We start from the raw sequence: 19,484 nt of genomic DNA on the forward strand, positions 1-19,484 counted from the left end.
CTGACCTGTTGCTCCCTCCACAACCACTGTGATTATCATTATTTGACCCTGCTGGTCATCTATGAACATTTGAACATTTTAGCCATGTTCTGTTATAATCTACACCCGGCGCAGCCAGAAGAGGACTGGCCACCCCTCATAGCCTGGTTCCTCTCTAGGTTTCTTCCTAGGTTCTGGCCTTTCTAGGGAGTTTTTCCGAGCCACCGTGCTTCTACACCTGCATTGCTTGCTGTTTGGGGTTTTAGGCTGGGTTTCTTTACAGCACTTTGTGACATCAGCTGATGTAAGGGCTTTATAAATACATTTGATTGATTGGTTGATTGATTGATTGAGTATATTCTTAAGGACACATGAGATTGAGATTCAGATAAGCTTTATTAGCATGAATGACAAATCCAATGTTGCTAAAGGGAAGTGAGATAATTACAACAACAATAACAGCAAAAAAAGAAATAACTATAATAATAATCCTAGACGTCATGCCCATAGGTGCACATGTCACCTCAGATTTGTCCGATTAAAATAAGTGTATTTTTGTTGTTTCTCTGTAATACTACTAGTCACCTAGCAATGTATTATAGTTCCCAATCTCCCAACTTTATAACTAGCTACCAATAAGCCATTTCAAGCTATCAATCAAGTTAGAGTAAATCAAATGAAATTATATTTGTCGCATGCACCGAAAACAACGGGTGTAGCCTTAACCGTGAAATACTTACTTACAAGCACTTCCCAAGGTATTTGAGGTAGGTGTGTACATAAAGGAAGGATAAGTATCAGAATAGATAATAACAAGGTATTTGAGGTATATATGTACATAAAGGAAGGATAAGTATTAGGATATATAACAATAAGAGTAAAATAAAGAACAGAACATATAAGTATAAAAGTGTGTGTGAGTGTGAGTGTGTGTGTTGTGTTGTGTTATGCGTGTGTGTGTATATGTGTGTTTGTGTGGTCGGTATGCGTGGGTGTGTTATGTGCATATGTATGTAGTGTGTGGGTTTCGTGTGAGAGTGTCAGTGTCAGTGTAGTGTGTGTATTTCGTGTGTATACACTGAATGTACAAAACAATAGGACCACCAGCTCTTTTCATGACATAGACTGACCAGGTGAATCCAGGGGAAAGATATGATCCCTTGTTGAAGACACTTATGAAATCCACTTCAATCAGTGTAGATGAAGGGGAGACAGGTTAAAGATAGTTGGTAGAACTCGGTTCGATACCCACAGGGGACCAGCATGAAAAATGTATGCACTACTGTAAGTCACTCTGGGTAAGAGCATCTGCTAAATGACAAAAAAATAAGACATGGATTTTGTATGTGTGCAATTCAGACAGTGAATGGACAAGACAACATATTTAAGTGCCTTTGAATGGGGTATGGTATTAGGTGCCAGGCGCACCGGTTTGAGTGTATGAAGTACTGCAACGCTGCTGGGTTTTTCACGCTCAACAGTTTCCTGTGTGTATCACAACTTGACACAACTGAATTGAGGCTGTACTGGCTGTTCTGAGGGCAAAAGGGGGTGCAACTCAATATTAGGAAGATGTTACTAATGTTTTGTACACTCAGTTTATATATGAAATATTTAGCAGTCTTATGGCTATTTAGCAGTTTTATGGCTTGGGGGTAGAAGCTGTCTCGGAGCTTGTTGGTCCGAGAGCCAATGCTCCGGTACCGGAGGTTTCTTGTTTGTTTATGGTCTCATACGGTTTGTTGAGTTTCAGAGTGATATTGGCTTGTGGAGGAATATATATGGCCGTAATGATTACGGATGAGAACTCTCTTGGTAGATAAAAGGGTCTGCAGCTTACTATGAGGTATTCTATATCAGTTGAGCAAAAGCTAAAGATTTCCTTCACACTGGAAGCAGAGGACCAGTTGTTGTTTTTGAAGAGAGACACCCCTCTCCCTTTGGACTTGCCAGCGGCTGCCTTCATCCAAATATGCCGCTGAAAGGAGAAACAGCAGAGTCCTACGAACATAATCATACAGCCATGTCTCTGCAAAGCATATAATATTAAACAAAGTAGAGGGTCAGAGGGTCAAGATGGTAAAGGTGAGAGGTTAGCATGTCTAGGGGTATGATCTTTGACCCTGGGTAACATTCTCACTCATCATTATTCATGATATATTCAGGATTATTTCTAATCATGGTACCATTCACAATAATGTAGAAGTGTTTAGAAGCATATTATATTCTTATTTGCAATAAAACTCACTCCAGAATGACACAATACATTATTTACCATTCATTTCTGTTGGGCTCAAAATAATCTGAAACACAACCAAGACAAACTGCAAATACATCCAACAAGTTTGTAGAGTCACAAGCTTGATGTAGTCATTGCGTGCTAGGAATATGGAAACAAATACTAAACTTTTGACTACTTTATAAATAAGAATCTTAGGGAAGTCAATAGTTTTGACCCCAATATATTACTTGTTAAACAAAATCTCTTTCTCTGAGTAATTTCCATAGTATAAAATAACATAATTGCATAAATTATAGCTCAGTATTTGAATGAATTATTTTAAAGTCAATATTGGTCATCTTTATAAAGGGTGTCAATCATTTCAAACCCTACTGTATATATAAATATTACAAGATAAAAAAATATCTTCACATATTGCCATCCAAAAGTTCACATCTTGGTTATATTAAATTATTCTAGAATATCAATAACTTCAAATCCAACATTGTCAATGACATTAATGGAGGGGAGGTGATGTCCCATTATGTTGTGGAAGCAGTAGGCACAGTGTGCAGTGGCAACGGACGCTACCTTGGAGAAGTTGGAGAAGTCCACTCTGTACTTGCCCTCTTTGCTGCGGGAGATGATGGGTAGGAAGTTGTAACCCCACATGATCTCCTGAGGAATGAAGGAAGTCCTGACCTGGCAGGCTGAGCTGGTGGTCTCGGCTGTACCCTCCAGAAAGACCACCAGCTCAAACTCCTGCTTACGGAGAGTGTCCACTGCCATCTCAAAAAAAGGGCTAGCCTTGTCAATCACATGGTAGAGTGTGAGAGGGCACACAAAGAAGAGGTTGTCCTTCCCAGCGTCCATCATGAACTCAATGTTCACCTGGTCCATGATGATTGTCTCCCCATCGGGTTTGACTGTTGTCCTCAACAGCTTGCCGTAGATCTGGCTCCCGATCATCAGGGTCTTGCGTAAGTTGGCCACTCTTATCATAAGGCAAAGGAAGTCCTTCTTAGGACAGATGACAGCCACCTCACTGAATGAGATGGTCTTGGCCCTTTTCTTAGGGAGGGATATCTTGGACACAATGATTCCACACATGAAGCAGTGTATGAGGGCCCCTATGAGAGTCTGGATAATGATGAGTGCTACAGCACCAGGACATTGGGGGGTGACAGCACGTACACCATACCCGATGGTGGTCTGGGTCTCCAGGGAGAAGAGGAAGGCCGTAGTCAGACCGTAGACGTTCCACATACAGGGGGTGTGGTTGCTTGGGGGGTTCTGCCATGTCAGGTCCCCGTTGTTCCGGGCGACCCAGAACCACAGCAGGCTAAAGATGAACCAGCTCAGGGTGAATGAGGCGATGAAGAAGAAGAGGACAAAGCGCCAGCGGAACTCTACGAAGGTCGTCCAGAAGTCCACGAGGAAGGCAAAGTGGTTGCCGTACTTCACATTGCCGAATTCAATGTTGCAGTGGCCATCTTTGGTCACCAGCCGGCTTCTGCGGATTCTTCGCTCCACCAGGTGGTCCTGGATGTGCTTCCGGATGCCAAACACCATTTTCTAGGTCCTGTCGTCTGTTAGAGAGGACAATTTGTTATTTAACACACCCAGACAAATAAATCAATATCCTCGTCATCCAAGAACTGTTAGATATATACAGACTGGATACTATTAATACAGAACACTGGAGGTTTTCATTAATATGTTTAATCTTCAAGATAAACCTTCATCCGACCCTGTAACCTATACCTCCGTGTACGCCAGTCATGAAATTCAAGGTGTCTTAAAACTGCAGACTAAATATTCATATTTTGTTCAAGGCTCTTGGATGCTTTGAATTGAATGGAACAAATTACAAACTAGAATTCAATGATAAATAATGTCATTTTCCGTCAATATCATTGTTCTTCAAATGAAATTGCTGCCCTCACAACTTTCATAAAGCAATAATGACAAACCAAGCATTGGTCTATAAGAGGATGTAAGAGAGAATGGAGTTGTGTAACATTCACTCTTGGATCCAGACTTGTGAAATAGTTCATGTTTTACCTCCTTTAATTCTTAATTTCACCCATTGTTAGTGAACTAATTAGGTAAAACACAAGGTAAAGTTCCACTGACCTTAATTCTCATCTAAATATAAATATGTGAAACAACTTAGTAGCACAAACTCCCCAAATGATCAATTAAATGATTTCACCTGCCCCAACCATCCGTCTTATTACTTACTTAAAGTGTTGCTCTAGTTACTAGCAATTGCTATGCATCACTTGCACATGTGAATCTACACGTAAATCCTGCAAATCCTGTAATCCTGGGCACATGCCATAGTTAAGACCCCAAGTCATTACAGAAAAGTTATTGTTGAAATATTTCACTCCACTGGCCCAAATCAGTCAGATAACCATAACCTTCCTAAAATCATAATCATCTAGCCTACTACAACTATATACAGTTGAAGTCGGACGTTTCCATACGCCTTAGCAAAATACATTTATACTCAGATTTTCACAATTCCTGACATTTCATCCTAGTAAAGATTCCCTGTCTTAGGTCAGTTAGGATCACCACTTTATTTTAAGAATGTGAAATATCAGAATAATAGTTGAGAGAATGATTTATTTCAGCTTTTATTTCTTTCATCACATTCCCAGTGGGTCAGAAGTTTATATACACTCAATTAGTATTTGGTAGCATTGCCTTTAAATTGTTTATCTTGCGTCAAACATTTTGGGTAGTCCTCCACAAGCTTCCCATAATAAGTTGGGTGAATTTTGGCCCATTCCTCCTGACAGAGCTGGTGTAACTGAGTCAGGTTTGTTGGCCTCCTTGCTCGAACACTCTTTTTCAGTTCTGCCCACAAATGTTCTCTAGGAGACGCTCCTTCATGAGCTGTATGACGGTTGCGTGGTCTCATGGTGTATATACTTGCGTACTATTGTTTGTACAGGTGAATGTGATACCTTCAGGCATTTGGAAATTGCTCCCAAGGATGAAACAGACTTGTGGAGGTCTACAATTTATTTTCTGAGGTCTTGGCTGATTTCTTTAGATTTTCCCATGATTTCAAGCAAAGAGGCACTGATTTTGAAGGTAGGCCTTGAAATTCATCGACAGGTACACCTCCAATAGGCTAATTGACATCATTTGAGTCAATCAGAAGCTTCTAAAGCCATGACATAATTTTCTAGAATTTTCCAAGCTGTTTAAAGGAACTGTCAACATAGTGTATGTAAACTTCTTACCCACTGGAATTGTGATACAGTGAATTATAAGTGAAATAATCTGTCTGTAAACAATTGTTGGAAAAATGACTTGTGTCATGCACAAAGTAGATGTCCTAACCGACTTGCCAAAACTATAGTTTGTTAACAAGCAATTTGTGGAGTGGTTGAAAAACAAGATTTAATGACTGCAACCTAAGTGTATATAAACTTCCAACATCAACTGTAGATAGCACAGAATTATTTGATTGATGGTCCCTGGCAAGATATCAGGAATCAAGGTAAGACCCAAGTGCAGACTGGGCAGGCAAACGACAAGTCAAGGCAGGCAGGGGTTGATTATCCAGAGTAGTAGCAAAGGTGCAGGACAGCAGGCAGGCTCAGGGTCAGGGACAGGGGCAGGCTGAAATCAGTTATCCAGAGGTGGAGCAAAGGTACAGCATGGCAGGCAGGCTCAGTGACAGGCAGAGGCTCAGATGACAGGCAGAGTGGTCAGGCGGGCGGGTACAGGGTCAGGACAGGCAAGGGTCAAAAGTCCGGTGGACGAGAAAAAGAAAGTCAGGGAAAAAACAGGAGCTGACAGGGCTCCTGTCTTTTGTGCTATTATGTGGGGGGTTTTGCATTATTTGTGCATAATTTTTATGGCAAAAAAAGCTCTTCTGGATATCAGGACAGCGATCACTCACTTCGGATTAGACAAAGATTTTTTCTTCAACAAGCAGGATGTAAAGGACATTCTCCGAACACCCGACAAGGCCAACATCCCAGTTATTTGCAAGAGGAAGAGAAGCAGGTACAGAGGACACAGGGTGGGATGCCTTGTGAGGATCCGCAGAAGGTGAGTGCGAATGCAGCTGCCGTTACCGTCAATATTACTCACCAACGTGCAGTCATTGGACAATAAATTAGACGATGTACGAACACGAATATCCTACCAACGGGACATCAAAAACTGTAATATCCTATGTTTCACGGAATCGTGGCTGAATGATAACATCGATTTTCAGCTAGCGGGATATATGAGGGGACGAGAGGGGGCGGGCTGTGCATATTTGTGAACAACAGCTGGTGCACAAAATCTATGGAATTCTCTAGATTTTGCTCGCCTGAAGTATAGTATATTGAGATAAATTGCATGCTACACTACTTCCCTAGAGAGTTTTCAGCTATACTTTTCGTGGTTGTTTATTTACCACACAGACAGATGCTGGCACTAAGACCGCACTCAGTCAGCTGTATAAGGAAATAAGTAAACAGGTAACCACTCACCCAGAGGCGGCGCTCCTAGTGGCCGGAGACTTTAATGCAGGGAAACAAATCAGTTCTACCTAATTTCCATCAACATGTTAAATGTGCAACCAGAGGGAAAACAATTCGAGATCACCTGTACTCCACACACAGAGACACGTACAAAGCTTGCGGGACTCTAACACGTGCGGGACTCTAACCCGGAAGCTTATAAGAAATCCTTCTATGCCCTGTGACGAACCATCAAACAGGCAAAGCGTGAATACGGGGCAAAAATTGAATCGTACTACACTGTCTCCGACGCTCGTCGGATGTGGCAGGGCTTGCAAACAATTACAGACCACGAAGGGAAGCACAGCCAAGAGCTGCCCAGTGACACGAACCTACCAGACAAGCTAAATAACTTCTATGCTTGCTTTGAGGCAAGCAACACTGAAACATGCATGAGAGCATCAGCTGTTCCGGACGACTGTGTGATCACACTCTCCGCAGCCTATGTGAGTAAGACCTTGAAACTGGTCAACATTCACAAGGCCGCAAGGCCAAGTGGATAACCAGGACGTGTACGCCGAGCATGCGCTGACCAACTGGCAAGTGTCTTCACTGACATTTTCAACCTCTCCCTGTCTGAGTCTGTAATACCAACATGTTTCAAGCAGACCACCATAGTCCCTGTGCCCAAGAACACTAAGGTAACCTGCCTAAATGACTACAGACCCGTAGCACTCACGTCCGTAGCCATGAAGTGCTTTGAAAGGCTGGTAATGGCTCAAATCAACACCATTATCCCGTAAACCCTAGACCCACTCCAATTTGCATACCGCAAAAAACAGCACCACAGATGATGCAATCTCTATTGCACTCCACACTGCCCTTTCCCACCTGGACAAAAGGAACACCTATGTGAGAATGCTATTCATAAACTACAGCTCAGCGTTCAACACCAAAGTGCCCTCAAAGCTCATCACTAAGCTAAGGATCCTGGGACTAAACACCTCCCTCTGCAACTGAATCCTGGACTTCCTGATGGGCTGCCCCAGGTGGTGAGGGTAGGTAGCAACACATCTGCCACGCTGATCCTCAACACTGGAGCACCCCCAGGGGTGCGTGCTCAGTCCCCTCCTGTACTCCCTGTTCACCCACAACTGCATGACCAGGCACAACTCCAACAACTCCAACACCATCAATAAGTTTGCAGACGACACAACAGCCTGATCACCGACATCAATGAAACAGCCTATAGGGAGGAGGTCAGTGACCTGGCCGGGTGCCAGAATAACAACCTATCCCTCAACTTAACCAAGACTAAGGAGATGATTGTGGACTACAGGAAAAGGAGGGCCGAGCACGCCCCCATTCTCATCGATGGGGCTGTAGTGGAGCAAGTTAAGAGCTTCAAGTTCCTTGGTGTCCACATCACCAACAAACTAGAATGGTCCAAACACACCAAGAGAGTAGTGAAGAGGGCACGACAAAGCCTATTCCCCTCAGGAAACAAAAAAGATTTGGCATGGGTCCTCAGATCCTCAAAAGGTTCTACAGCTGCAACATCGAGAGTATCCTTACGGGTTGCATCACTGCCTGGTACGGCAATTGCTCAGCCTCCGACCAAAAGGCATTACAGAGGGTAGTACATACGGCCCAGTACATCACTGGGGCAAAGCTGCCTGCCTTCCAGGACCTTGACACCAGGCGGTGTCAGAGGAAGGCCCTAAACATTGTCAAGACCCCAGCCACCCCAGTCATAGACTGTTCTCTCTACTACCGCAGTAGTCTCACTACTGTTATATTTCACTGTGTTTTAACTGTTGTTTTTATTTCTTTACTTACTTATTGTTCACCTCATACCTTTTTTGCACTATTGGTTAGAGCCTGTAAGTAAGCATTTCACTGTAAGGTTTACACCTGTTGTATTCTGCGCACCTGACAAATAAACTTAGATTTTATTTTATTTGCATGCTGACAAACAAGGCGAACATGGCACAGACAGAGGATAAGTGAGGAAGATGGGCGACACCTGGAGGGGTGGAGACAAGCACAAGGACATGTGAAACATATCAGGGTGTGACACAAGATTAAAGGCAGTGGAGTTTTCTGAATAAATCTGTCCTGTGTTGCTGACAAGCTATGCCAAATACTGAGTTGGATTTTTTATTTTTTATTTTATTTATTTATTATTTACATTTTTCTTTCACCTTAATTTAACCTGGTGGCCAGTTGAGAACAAGTTCTCATTTACAACTGCGACCTGGCCAAGATAAAGCAAAGCAGTGCGACTAAAACAACACCAAGTTACACAAGACAAACAATCGTACTGTCAATAACACAATAGAAAAATCTGTATACAGTGTGTGCAAATTAAGTAAGGAGGTAAGGCAATACATTGGCCAATAGTGGCGAAGTAATTACAATTTAGCAATTTACACTGGAGTGACAGATGTGCAGATGAGGATGTGCAAGTAGAAATACTGGTGTGCAAAAGGGCAGAGAAACAAAAACAAATATGGGGATGAGGTAGGTGGTTGATTGGTTGGATGGGCTATTTACAGGGTCAGGGTGGTGGTGCGCTTGTTAGGCCAAACACTGAGTTGGATGGTGGTGTGCTTGTTATGGAGTATTGTGCACAAAATGACCAGCGCCATAAGCTGGTGCGTTTGTTTCTACGCTCAAAGCTTGGAAACGTCCTGCCTTTCACAAACAAAAATCCAATAATCACTGTTTTGTTGTGAAGCTTTTCTCTCTGGACCTCACAACCCTTTCAGACCTAATCATTATTTCTTCTGCATTCTTACTGTAACACTATGAAACAAATTCTGAGATCATTTCAGGTTTACTTTGATACGATCCTTGGCTGATGCATTGCAATAATATACTTTTGAAATAGTGATACTTTTATTAGTATTGTATGGTTCAGTTGTTATTCCAGTAATAACTCTTCGACAATGAATGATTTCCTCTGGAAAATCATGTAATCATTTATTTCGGCATAATACACACTGTTCTGCAACCAATGACAAGGTAATAGGGACCATTTCCACCCTTGTAATCATCAGTTTGTGATTAAGTGCAGTGTAATCATCAGTTTGTGATTAAGTGCAGTGTCATGACTACAGTTATTCACATTTTATTGTTTGAGCCAATTAAATATTTCACTCAATATTTACACTGATAAATGTAAGCAGATGTTGTATAATTTGCTTCCACAGTGAGAGGTCAGAAAGTTTGCAAATTATGTTCCCCTTTTGAGAGAGAGACTGTGGTTACTGTAAATACAGTGCCTTGCGAAAGTATTCGGCCCCCTTGAACTTTGCGACCTTTTGCCACATTTCAGGCTTCAAACATAAAGATATAAAACTGTGAAGCTGCGATTACAGCTGTAAGTCACTTGGGGTTTGTCTCTATCAGTTTTGCACATCGAGAAACTGAAATTTTTTCCCATTCCTCCTTGCAAAACAGCTCGAGCTCAGTGAGGTTGGATGGAGAGCATTTGTGAACAGCAGTTTTCAGTTCTTTCCACAGATTCTCGATTGGATTCAGGTCTGGACTTTGACTTGGCCATTCTAACACCTGGATATGTTTATTTTTGAACCATTCCATTGTAGATTTTGCTTTATGTTTTGGATCATTGTCTTGTTGGAAGACAAATCTCCGTCCCAGTCTCAGGTCTTTTGCAGACTCCATCAGACTCCATTCTTCCAGAATGGTCCTGTATTTGGCTCCATCCATCTTCCCATCAATTTTAACCCTCTTCCCTGTCCCTGCTGAAGAAAAGCAGGCCCAAACCATGATGCTGCCACCACCATGTTTGACAGTGGGGATGGTGTGTTCAGGGTGATGAGCTGTGTTGCTTTTACGCCAAACATAACGTTTTGCATTGTTGCCAAAAAGTTCAATTTTGGTTTCATCTGACCAGAGCACCTTCTTCCACATGTTTGGTGTGTCTCCCAGGTGGCTTGTGACAAACTTTAAACAACACTTTTTATGGATATCTTTAAGAAATGGCTTTCTTCTTGCCACTCTTCCATAAAGGCCAGATTTGTGCAATATACGACTGATTGTTGTCCTATGGACAGAGTCTCCCACCTCAGCTGTAGATCTCTGCAGTTCATCCAGAGTGATCATGGGCCTCTTGGCTGCATCTCTGATCAGTCTTCTCCTTGTATGAGCTGAAAGTTTAGAGGGACGGCCAGGTCTTGGTAGATTTGCAGTGGTCTGATACTCCTTCCATTTCAATATTATCGCTTGCACAGTGCTCCTTGGGATGTTTAAAGCTTGGGAAATCTTTTTGTATCCAAATCCGGCTTTAAACTTCTTCACAACAGTATCTCGGACCTGCCTGGTGTGTTCCTTGTTCTTCATGATGCTCTCTGCGCTTTTACCGGACCTCTGAGACTATCACAGTGCAGGTGCATTTATACGGAGACTTGATTACACACAGGTGGATTGTATTTATCATCATTAGTCATTTAGGTCAACATTGGATAATTCAGAGATCCTCACTGAACCTCTTGAGAGAGTTTGCTGCACTGAAAGTAAAGGGGCTAAATCATTTTGCACGCCCAATTTTTCAGTTTTTGATTTGTTAAAAAAGTTTGATATATCCAATAAATGTCGTTCCACTTCATGATTGTGTCCCACTTGTTGTTGATTCTTCACAAAAAAATACAGTTTTATATCTTTATGTTTGAAGCCTGAAATGTGGCAAAAGGTCGCAAAGTTCAAGGGGGCCGAATACTTTCGCAAGGCACTGTATCTCAAATAACAATAAAACCATTATTTCTCCCAGGACCATTTCCTTTTAATGTTAAGATCCTCAACAATTTACAAGACCACAAACTAGCCAATACATGCATCTGCATAGAAAGCTTGGAGTGGAGTCAGATCAATCCCATTAAGAATTTGTTCTTAACTGACTTGCCTAGTTAAATAAAGGTTAAATAAAATAAAATGACATACAATGTTTACTGGCAGACGTGTCACTTTTCACTGATAGTGTTTTGGGAAGTAGTGTTTCTTGGAAGTAAGAAGAACATTAGTGGAATGTCAATTAAAAATATTTGCAACACATATTTGTAGAAGAGAGTATCTGTAACACGGCAAGCTCACCCTAGGCTCAAAGACGGTGCATTTAAACATGATAGATATCATCATTACACTGTTGATATAACAGGAGAAAACCAAGTACTCACTGGATGATACTGGTCCAACTACAGAAGATGAGATCCTGTCAGTGTGGAAACTGTGGAAATACAAAGTTGTGTTGCACACGGGATCCCCTCTGTCTCCGTCTCTCTCCCAGCCAGTCTCTGAGGGTGTGCCCTTTGAACTGTAGTTAGTGTTCTGACAGCTCTCTCAGTGCTACAGATGTGTGTGCTTTTATAAAACTTGGGATTGGAATCACATCAGGTGATGTTTACACACACACACAAACATAAAGTAGGCTACCAGTACAGCCCTCCAGCAGGACTGTTGCGTGGGCATGTGTTTACCCCACACAGCGCCAGTACCCAGGTCCAGCCTGACTCCCCCCTGCTACACCACCCGTGTCTTGGGCAGGGCTCTCAATGTCTAGATCAAGAGGAAGCTGTTTACAGTACACACACATGCACAATCACACACACGTGCTTGTATTTGCTGTTAAGTCAAATAGTGTTACTGCATTTCAAATAAAATAAAATAAAATGGTATTTGTCACATGCACCGAATACAACAGGTCTAGGTAGACCTTACAGTGAAATGCTTAACCCTTAACCAACAACGCAGTTTTAAGAAAATACCTTAAAAAGTAACAAATAAAAGTAACAAATAATTAAAGTGCAGCAGTAAAATAACAATTGCGAGGCTATCCTGTACCGCTTGCTGTGCGGTAACAGAGAGAACAGTCTATCACTTGGGTGGCTGGAGTCTTTGACAATTTTTAGGGCCTTCCTCTGACACTGCCTGGTATAGAGGTCCTGGATGGCAGGAGGATCTGGAGGATCTGGAGAAGGTCTGTATGGAGGAGTGGGCCAAAATCCCTGCTGCAGTGTGTGTAAACCTGGTCAAGAACTACAGGAAATGTATGATCTCTGTAATTGCAAACAAAGGTTTCTGTACCAAATATTAAGTTCTGCTTTTCTGATGTATCAAATACTTATGTCATGCAATAAAATGCAAATTAATTACTTAAAAATCATACAATGTGATTTTCTGGATTTTTGTTTTAGATTCCGTCTCTCACAGTTGAAGTGTACCTATGATAAAAATCACAAACCTCTACATGCTTTGTAAGTAGGAAAAACTGCAAAATCGGCAGTGTATCAAATACTTGTTCTCCCCACTGTAGATATATTTTTTTATACCTTTATTTAACTAGGCAAGTCAGTTAAGAACAAATTCTTATTTTCAATGACGGCCTAGGAACAGTGGGTTAACTGCCTGTTCAGGGGCAGAACAACAGATTTGTATCTTGTAAACTTGGGGGTTTGAACTTGCAACAGTTACTAGTCCAACGCTCTAACCACTAGGCTACCCTGCCGCCCCAATATCAACGGTACTGTTCCTGTTATACCTTGTTGTGGCTTGCAGGCTTTCCTCAGGACACATCAGACACACTGTGGCTGCAGGTCTGATGTGTCCTGAGGAAAGCCTGCAAGCCACAACAAGGTATAACAGGAACAGTACCATGCTGGCATCTTACGTTTTTTTGTTTGTTTGTATTTTACCTCCTTTTCTCCCCAATTTCGTGGTATCCAATTGTTTTAGTGGCTACTATCTTGTCTCATCGCTACAACTCCCACACGGGCTCGGGAGAGACGAATGTCGAAAGCCATGCGTCCTCCGAAACACAACCCAACCAAGCCGCACTGCTTCTTAACACAGCGTGCATCCAACCCGGAAGCCAGCTGCACCAATGTGTCGGAGGAAACACCGTGCACCTGGCGACCTGGTTAGCGTGCACTGCGCCCGGCCCCCCACAGGAGTCGCTGGTGCGCGATGAGACAAGGATATCCCTACCGGCCAAACCGTCCCTAATTCGGACGACGCTAGGCCAATTATGCGTCGCCCCATGGACCTCCCGGTCACGGCCGGCTGCGACAGAGCCTGGGCTCAAACCCAGAGTCTCTGGTGGCACAGCTAACACTGCGATGCAGTGCTCTAGACCACTGCGCCACCCGGGAGTCCCATGCTGGCATCTTACAAGTGCAGGTATAGACTCTCAGAGTCACATAGAGAGTGTGTGTGTGTGTGTGTGTGTGCGCCCGTGCGTGCGTGTGCATGCTTCCCTTCCTCCCCTGCCTTGCTAGAACAGGTTGCATTACCTAGCTCCATGGCACGTACACCCCTCCCAAGACTTCACGACGATTAAGAAGCCATCTAGCTTGAAGAAAGTAATTACACCGAAGTGAAAGAAAAGGCCTAAATTAAATCTGAGCCTCTGAAAAGCTGAAAATCAATTCCTTTCTCCAGCGGCCTTTCTCACCCTGTTCTGTTCTGTGAAGGTGCAGTGGCGTGTGTTATGATATGAGTGCCAATGTAATTTCTTACAGATGTAGGATCTTAATTTGATCACCCTGATGCAGGACATTTAAAACTTGTGTTGTTTTTGAGGTTTATAAAGTATTCTAAAATTTGTCATTACCACTTTCAGACGTGATTTTCCCTTATGAAAAATGTATCAACCCATACAAAAATGTCCAGTCATTATAATCCACATTATAATTCACATTTCCTGTTTTGCTTTCTTGCTTTCTTGCTGTTGCAAACAGGCTCAAATTAAGATGCTACATCTGTAGAATGTTATGAGCCACTAAGAGGTGGAAAGAGCACCATTTGTAAGAGAGAACATTAAGTTAAAGCCCAACAAGCTCTTCCTATTGTTCCCTCTGACTGGTTTAGTTTCTCCACGTCTGCTGTTGTAGATACCACCACACCATAACTAGATCCCCTTTCATTTACAATTACAGGTACAGTTCTTCACATTTAGCTGGTGTTTGTTTGGGTGGTAGAAAACACCGTTACAAGAGATGACTTACAACAACCCTCTTTCTCCAGCCCAGCCAACAGCCACAGCCACAACTAGTTATTCACCTCAATAACAAACCTGCAGCGATACTTGCAACTGTACATGCACACAGAGCACAGCAGCTGTCAATGCAATTCTTCAATTATTTACTGCTATACTTATTCTCTCCACGGTGTCAGTGTCAGGGCTATCCTTCACACGCACAACACACAATCTTGTGGAAGTGGTCTAGTCTTCCAGTCGAATGCATCCTTGCTTTCTGTTTTGAAGTTGAAATCCCAACCATATTCTAGAAAATGTTTGCAGTTCTCAATTTAAATAGTGTCTCTGATTGGAGTAGAAAGCTGGAGAACCAGTACTTCAAAAACATTGACAATCTTTTTAACTGAGGTGTCGCAGATAAATTGTTCAGTGGTCCTGGAATGTTAACTTTTATCTCCCCATGTGATTTATGTTAAGATCCCCATAGAGGAAATGAAAGTGTCCGAACAACGGGATAAAAACACACTACATGAGATTGAGTAGACCTGGATGAATAATGTATCCACATAAAAGAAGTAGGTCCATGCACGATTAGATAATTCATCATTTAAACACCAATAGATGTTCTCTTTCCCATAAGTTAGCTCTTGTAACAAACATGTGTACGTATATTGATGTTTGGCTGGTAAATGGATGGTCTAATCTGGGGTTGTTCTTGAAATATCCTTTCACTCTTTGACCAGCAGCTCAATCCAAGGCAATGATCTACAAGAGCTGTATGCTCAAGATGTTTGTGTTTATTGAAGTCAGTCCTATCACAGACGATAAATGAATAATTGAACCATTTTCTGGTGCCAACAGATATGCTTCATTATGAATGTATCATTGCCATGCTATTAATAATGGTGGCCCTCTGCTTAATACCAAATGCAAAAGGATAATTTAGTGAAGAGGATAAATATTGTAGACATTAATGCAGGGACTGACCTTAAAAGCAGTTAAAACCTATAACTTTCTGTTGCACTGTTTAGTCAGCCAGCAGAGCAGCGTGATTATGGAATATCATTTACGTTTTTTTATCAATCTCTCCCTCCCTTCCTCCATAGTCCCGTTTCTTCCATGATGAGGAGTTTATATGTGGTGTGAGTCATTGGCGTGCTCTGATTTCCCTGCTCTGCTTCCGCCTGGTCCTCGTGCATGGTCCTTCTTGTTCCTGGGAGCTGGTAACATTTCAGTTCATTGGGGTGCCATGCGCTCTGACAAGAGGATCAATCACAACTAATGAACCCTGTGAAAATGCAGTAGGGAGGGAGGGAGGGAGGGAGGGGGAGAGAGAGAGAGAGAGAGAGAGAGAGAGAGAGAGAGAGAGAGAGAGAGAGAGAGAGAGAGAGAGAGAGAGAGAGAGAGAGATGTCTGACCCATTTTCAAGGGTCACATCCAACAACCACAGGGCAGGGCTTGAGTAAAGGGTCAGACCAATGATCCCTGGATGTGAAGGAGATGTGCAGTCAACCTCCAGGTCCATCAATTACAGCAATACTGTATAGCTGTCCTGCCTGACCTGTTTTTACTACATTGAATAAAAATATAAACACAACATGCAACAAGTTCAACGATTTTACTGAGCTACAGTTCATATAAGAAAATAAGTGAACTGAAATAAATTCATTAAGACCTAATATATGGATGTCACATGACTGGGAATACAGATAGGAATCTGTTGTTCGCAGATACCTAAAAAAATGGTAGAGGTGTGGATTAGAAAACCAGTCAGCATCTGGTGTGACCACCATTTGCCTCATGCAGTGCGACACATCTCTTCAATGGCTATGCGAAGTTGCTGGATATTCGCGGGAAATGGAACACACTGTTGTACATGTCGATCCAGAGCATCCCAAATGTGTTCAATTGGTGGGTATACAGGCCATGGAAGAACTGGGACATATTCAGCTTCCAGGAATTGTATGGGGCCATGCATTATCATGCTGAAACATGAGGTAATGGTGGCGGATGAATGGCACAACAATGGGCCTCAGGATCTCGTCACATCGTGCATTAAAATTAACATCGATAAAATGCAATTGTGTTCATTGTCCGTAGCTTATGTCTGCCCATACCATGACCTCACCGCCATCATGGGGGCACTCTCTTCACAACGTTGACATCAGCAAACCACTCGCTCACACAACGCCATACAAGCTGTCTGCCATCTACCTGGTACAGTTGAAACGGCAATTCATCTGTGAAGAGCACACTTCTCCAGCGTGCCAATGGCCATCGAAGGTGAGCATTTGCACACTGAAGTTGGTTACGACACCAAACTGTAATCAGGTCAAGACCCTGATGAGGATGACGAGCATGCAGATGAGCTTCCCTGAGACTGTTTCTGACAATTTGTGCAGAAATCCTTCGGTTGTGCAAACCCACAGTTTCATCGGCTGTCCAGGTGGCTGGTCTTAGACGATCCCACAGGTGAAGAAGCTGGATGTGGAGGTCCTGGGCTGGCGTGGTTACACGTGGTCTGCGGTTATGAGGTCGGTCGGCTTATGGTAGAGAAATTAACATTAAATTCTCTGGCAACAGCTCTGGTGGACATTCCTACAGTCAGCATGCCAATTACATGCTCCCTCAAAACTTTAGATATCTGTGGCATTGTGTTTGTGTGACAAAACTGCACATTTTAGAGTGGCCTTTTCTTGTCCCCAGCACAAGGTGCACCTGTGTAATGATCCTGCTGTTTAATCATCTTCTTGATATGCCACACCTGTCACATGGATGGATTATCTTGGCAAAGAAGAAGTGCTCACTAACTGGGATGTAAACAAATTTGAGCACAACATTTTGTAGAAATAAGGTTTTTGTGCATATGGAACGTTTCTGTGATCTTTTATTTCAGCTCATGAAACATGGGACCAACACTTTTACATGTGGCGTTTATATTTTTGTTCAGTGTACATGGCTAAATTAATTAGTTAGAACATGTAATGTATTTTCTTTCCATGCACAGTATCCCATCACGCTCTTATAGAGTGGGTTAGGGTTAGGGTTAGGGTTGTGTGCACAGTAAACACAGTTTTCCTATTTACTATTGGGATCCAATGTAGCTCACAATAATAGCGCAACTCCATTGTAAATATAGTTTATCACATGTCTACTCATGGGTATGGAAATGGCTGAATTAATGAATAAAAAGTCCCCCAGAACACATTTACATAATACTATAGTTCTGGAAATAAACTATTGTCTTCAAGCTTGAAACTTAAAAATGCTGTACAATACGTTTCTCCCTTGACACCATGCTAATATAAACTCCCCATGCACCCAGATCCCATCCACTCTCCCTCTCTCCTCTCCCTCTCCCCCAATGGGAGCTTTGATTGTGTTGATGTCCTGGGGCTCTGTGGGGTCTGTTTGTGTTAGTGAACAGAGCCCCAGGACCAGCTTGCTTAGGGGGAACTTCTTTAAGTTAATTGCTCTGGAAGTGATGGCTTTGTTATGGAACATGTGGGAATCGCTTCCTTTTGTAGAAATTGTAGAATTTAACAGCTCTTTTCTTGGATTTGGATCATTAGGGGGCTATCGGTCTAAATCTGCTCTGTATGCATTATTTGTGGTTCGACATTGTACACTGAGGATATTTTTGCAGAATTCTGAATGCAGAGTTTTAATTTGGTGTTTGTCCCTTGTTGTGAATTATTGGTTGATGAGCGGACCCCAGAACTCACAGCCATGAAGGGCAATGATTTCTATAACTTATTGAAGTATTTTTTATCCAGATCCTAATTGGTATGTTGAATTTTATGTTCATTTTGATGGCATAGAAGGACCTTCTTGCTTTGACTTCTATCATTCACAGCTTTGTGGAAGCTACCTGTGGCGCTGATGTTTAGGTCGAGGTATGTATCGTTTTTGTTGTGCTCTAGGGCAATGGTGTCTAGATGGAATTTCTATTTGTGGTCCTGGCCGACTGGACCTTCTTGCAACACCTTTATTTTTGTCTTGCTGAGATTTACTGTCAGGGCCCCGGTCTGACAGAATCTGTGCAAAAGATCTAGGTGCTGCTGTAGGCCCTCCTTGGTTGGGGACAGAAGAACCAGGACATCAGCAAACAGAAGACATTTGACTTCAGATTCTAGTAGGGTGAGGCCGGGTGCTGCAGACTATTCTAGTGCCCTCGCCAATTCATTGATATATATGTTGAAGAGGGTGGGACTTAAACTGCATCCCTGTCTCAGCCCACAGGCCTGTGGGAAGAAATGGGTGTGTTTTTTGCCTATTTTAACCGCACACTTGTTGTTTGTGTGCATGGATTTTATATTGTCGTATGTTTATCCCCCAACACCACTTTCCATCAAATTGTATAGTAGACACTCATGCCAAATTGAGTCGAGGGCTTCTTTTAAAATCAACAAAGCATGAGAAGACTTTGCCTTTGTTTTTGTTTGTTTGTTTGTCAATTAGGCTGTGCATGGTGAATACGTGGTCTGTCATAAGATAATTTGGTAATAGCCAATTTGACATTTCCTCAGTACATTGTTTTCACTGAGGGAATGTAAGAGACTGCTGTTAATGATAATGCAGAGGATTTTCCCATAGTTGCTGTTGACGCATTTCCCACAGTAGTTATTGGGGTCAAATTTGTCTCCACTTTTGTGGATTGGGGTGATCAGTCCTTGGTTCCAAATATTGGGGAAGATGCCAGAGCTAAGGATGATGTAAAAGAGTTTTAGTATAGCCAATTGGAATTGGTTGTCTGTATATTTGATCATTTCATTGAGGAGACCATCAACACCACAGGCCTTTCTGGGTT

General features: G+C 42.4%; 1 protein-coding gene across 1 annotated transcript; it reads right to left on the reverse strand.

Annotated features, from left to right (window-relative positions):
• Positions 1 to 356: 356 nt before the first annotated feature.
• LOC109906096 (ATP-sensitive inward rectifier potassium channel 1-like) lies at positions 357 to 12,039 on the reverse strand. The gene is made up of 2 exons (XM_020503755.2): positions 11,877 to 12,039; positions 357 to 3,789 (listed from the first exon to the last, which is right to left on the reverse strand). The coding sequence occupies exon 2, from the start codon at positions 3,770 to 3,772 to the stop codon at positions 2,672 to 2,674; it is 1,101 nt and encodes a 366-aa protein (XP_020359344.1). The 5' UTR covers positions 3,773 to 3,789; positions 11,877 to 12,039; the 3' UTR covers positions 357 to 2,671.
• Positions 12,040 to 19,484: the final 7,445 nt, after the last annotated feature.

Source organism: Oncorhynchus kisutch, linkage group LG15 (assembly GCF_002021735.2).
Source record: "Oncorhynchus kisutch isolate 150728-3 linkage group LG15, Okis_V2, whole genome shotgun sequence".
NCBI classification, from domain to species: Eukaryota; Metazoa; Chordata; class Actinopteri; order Salmoniformes; family Salmonidae; genus Oncorhynchus; species Oncorhynchus kisutch.

What these genes read in the sequence shown, in the direction of transcription:
- LOC109906096 (XM_020503755.2), bottom strand. Translation starts at nt 3,772, where the DNA reads ATGGTGTTTGGCATCCGGAAGCACATCCAGGACCACCTGGTGGAGCGA.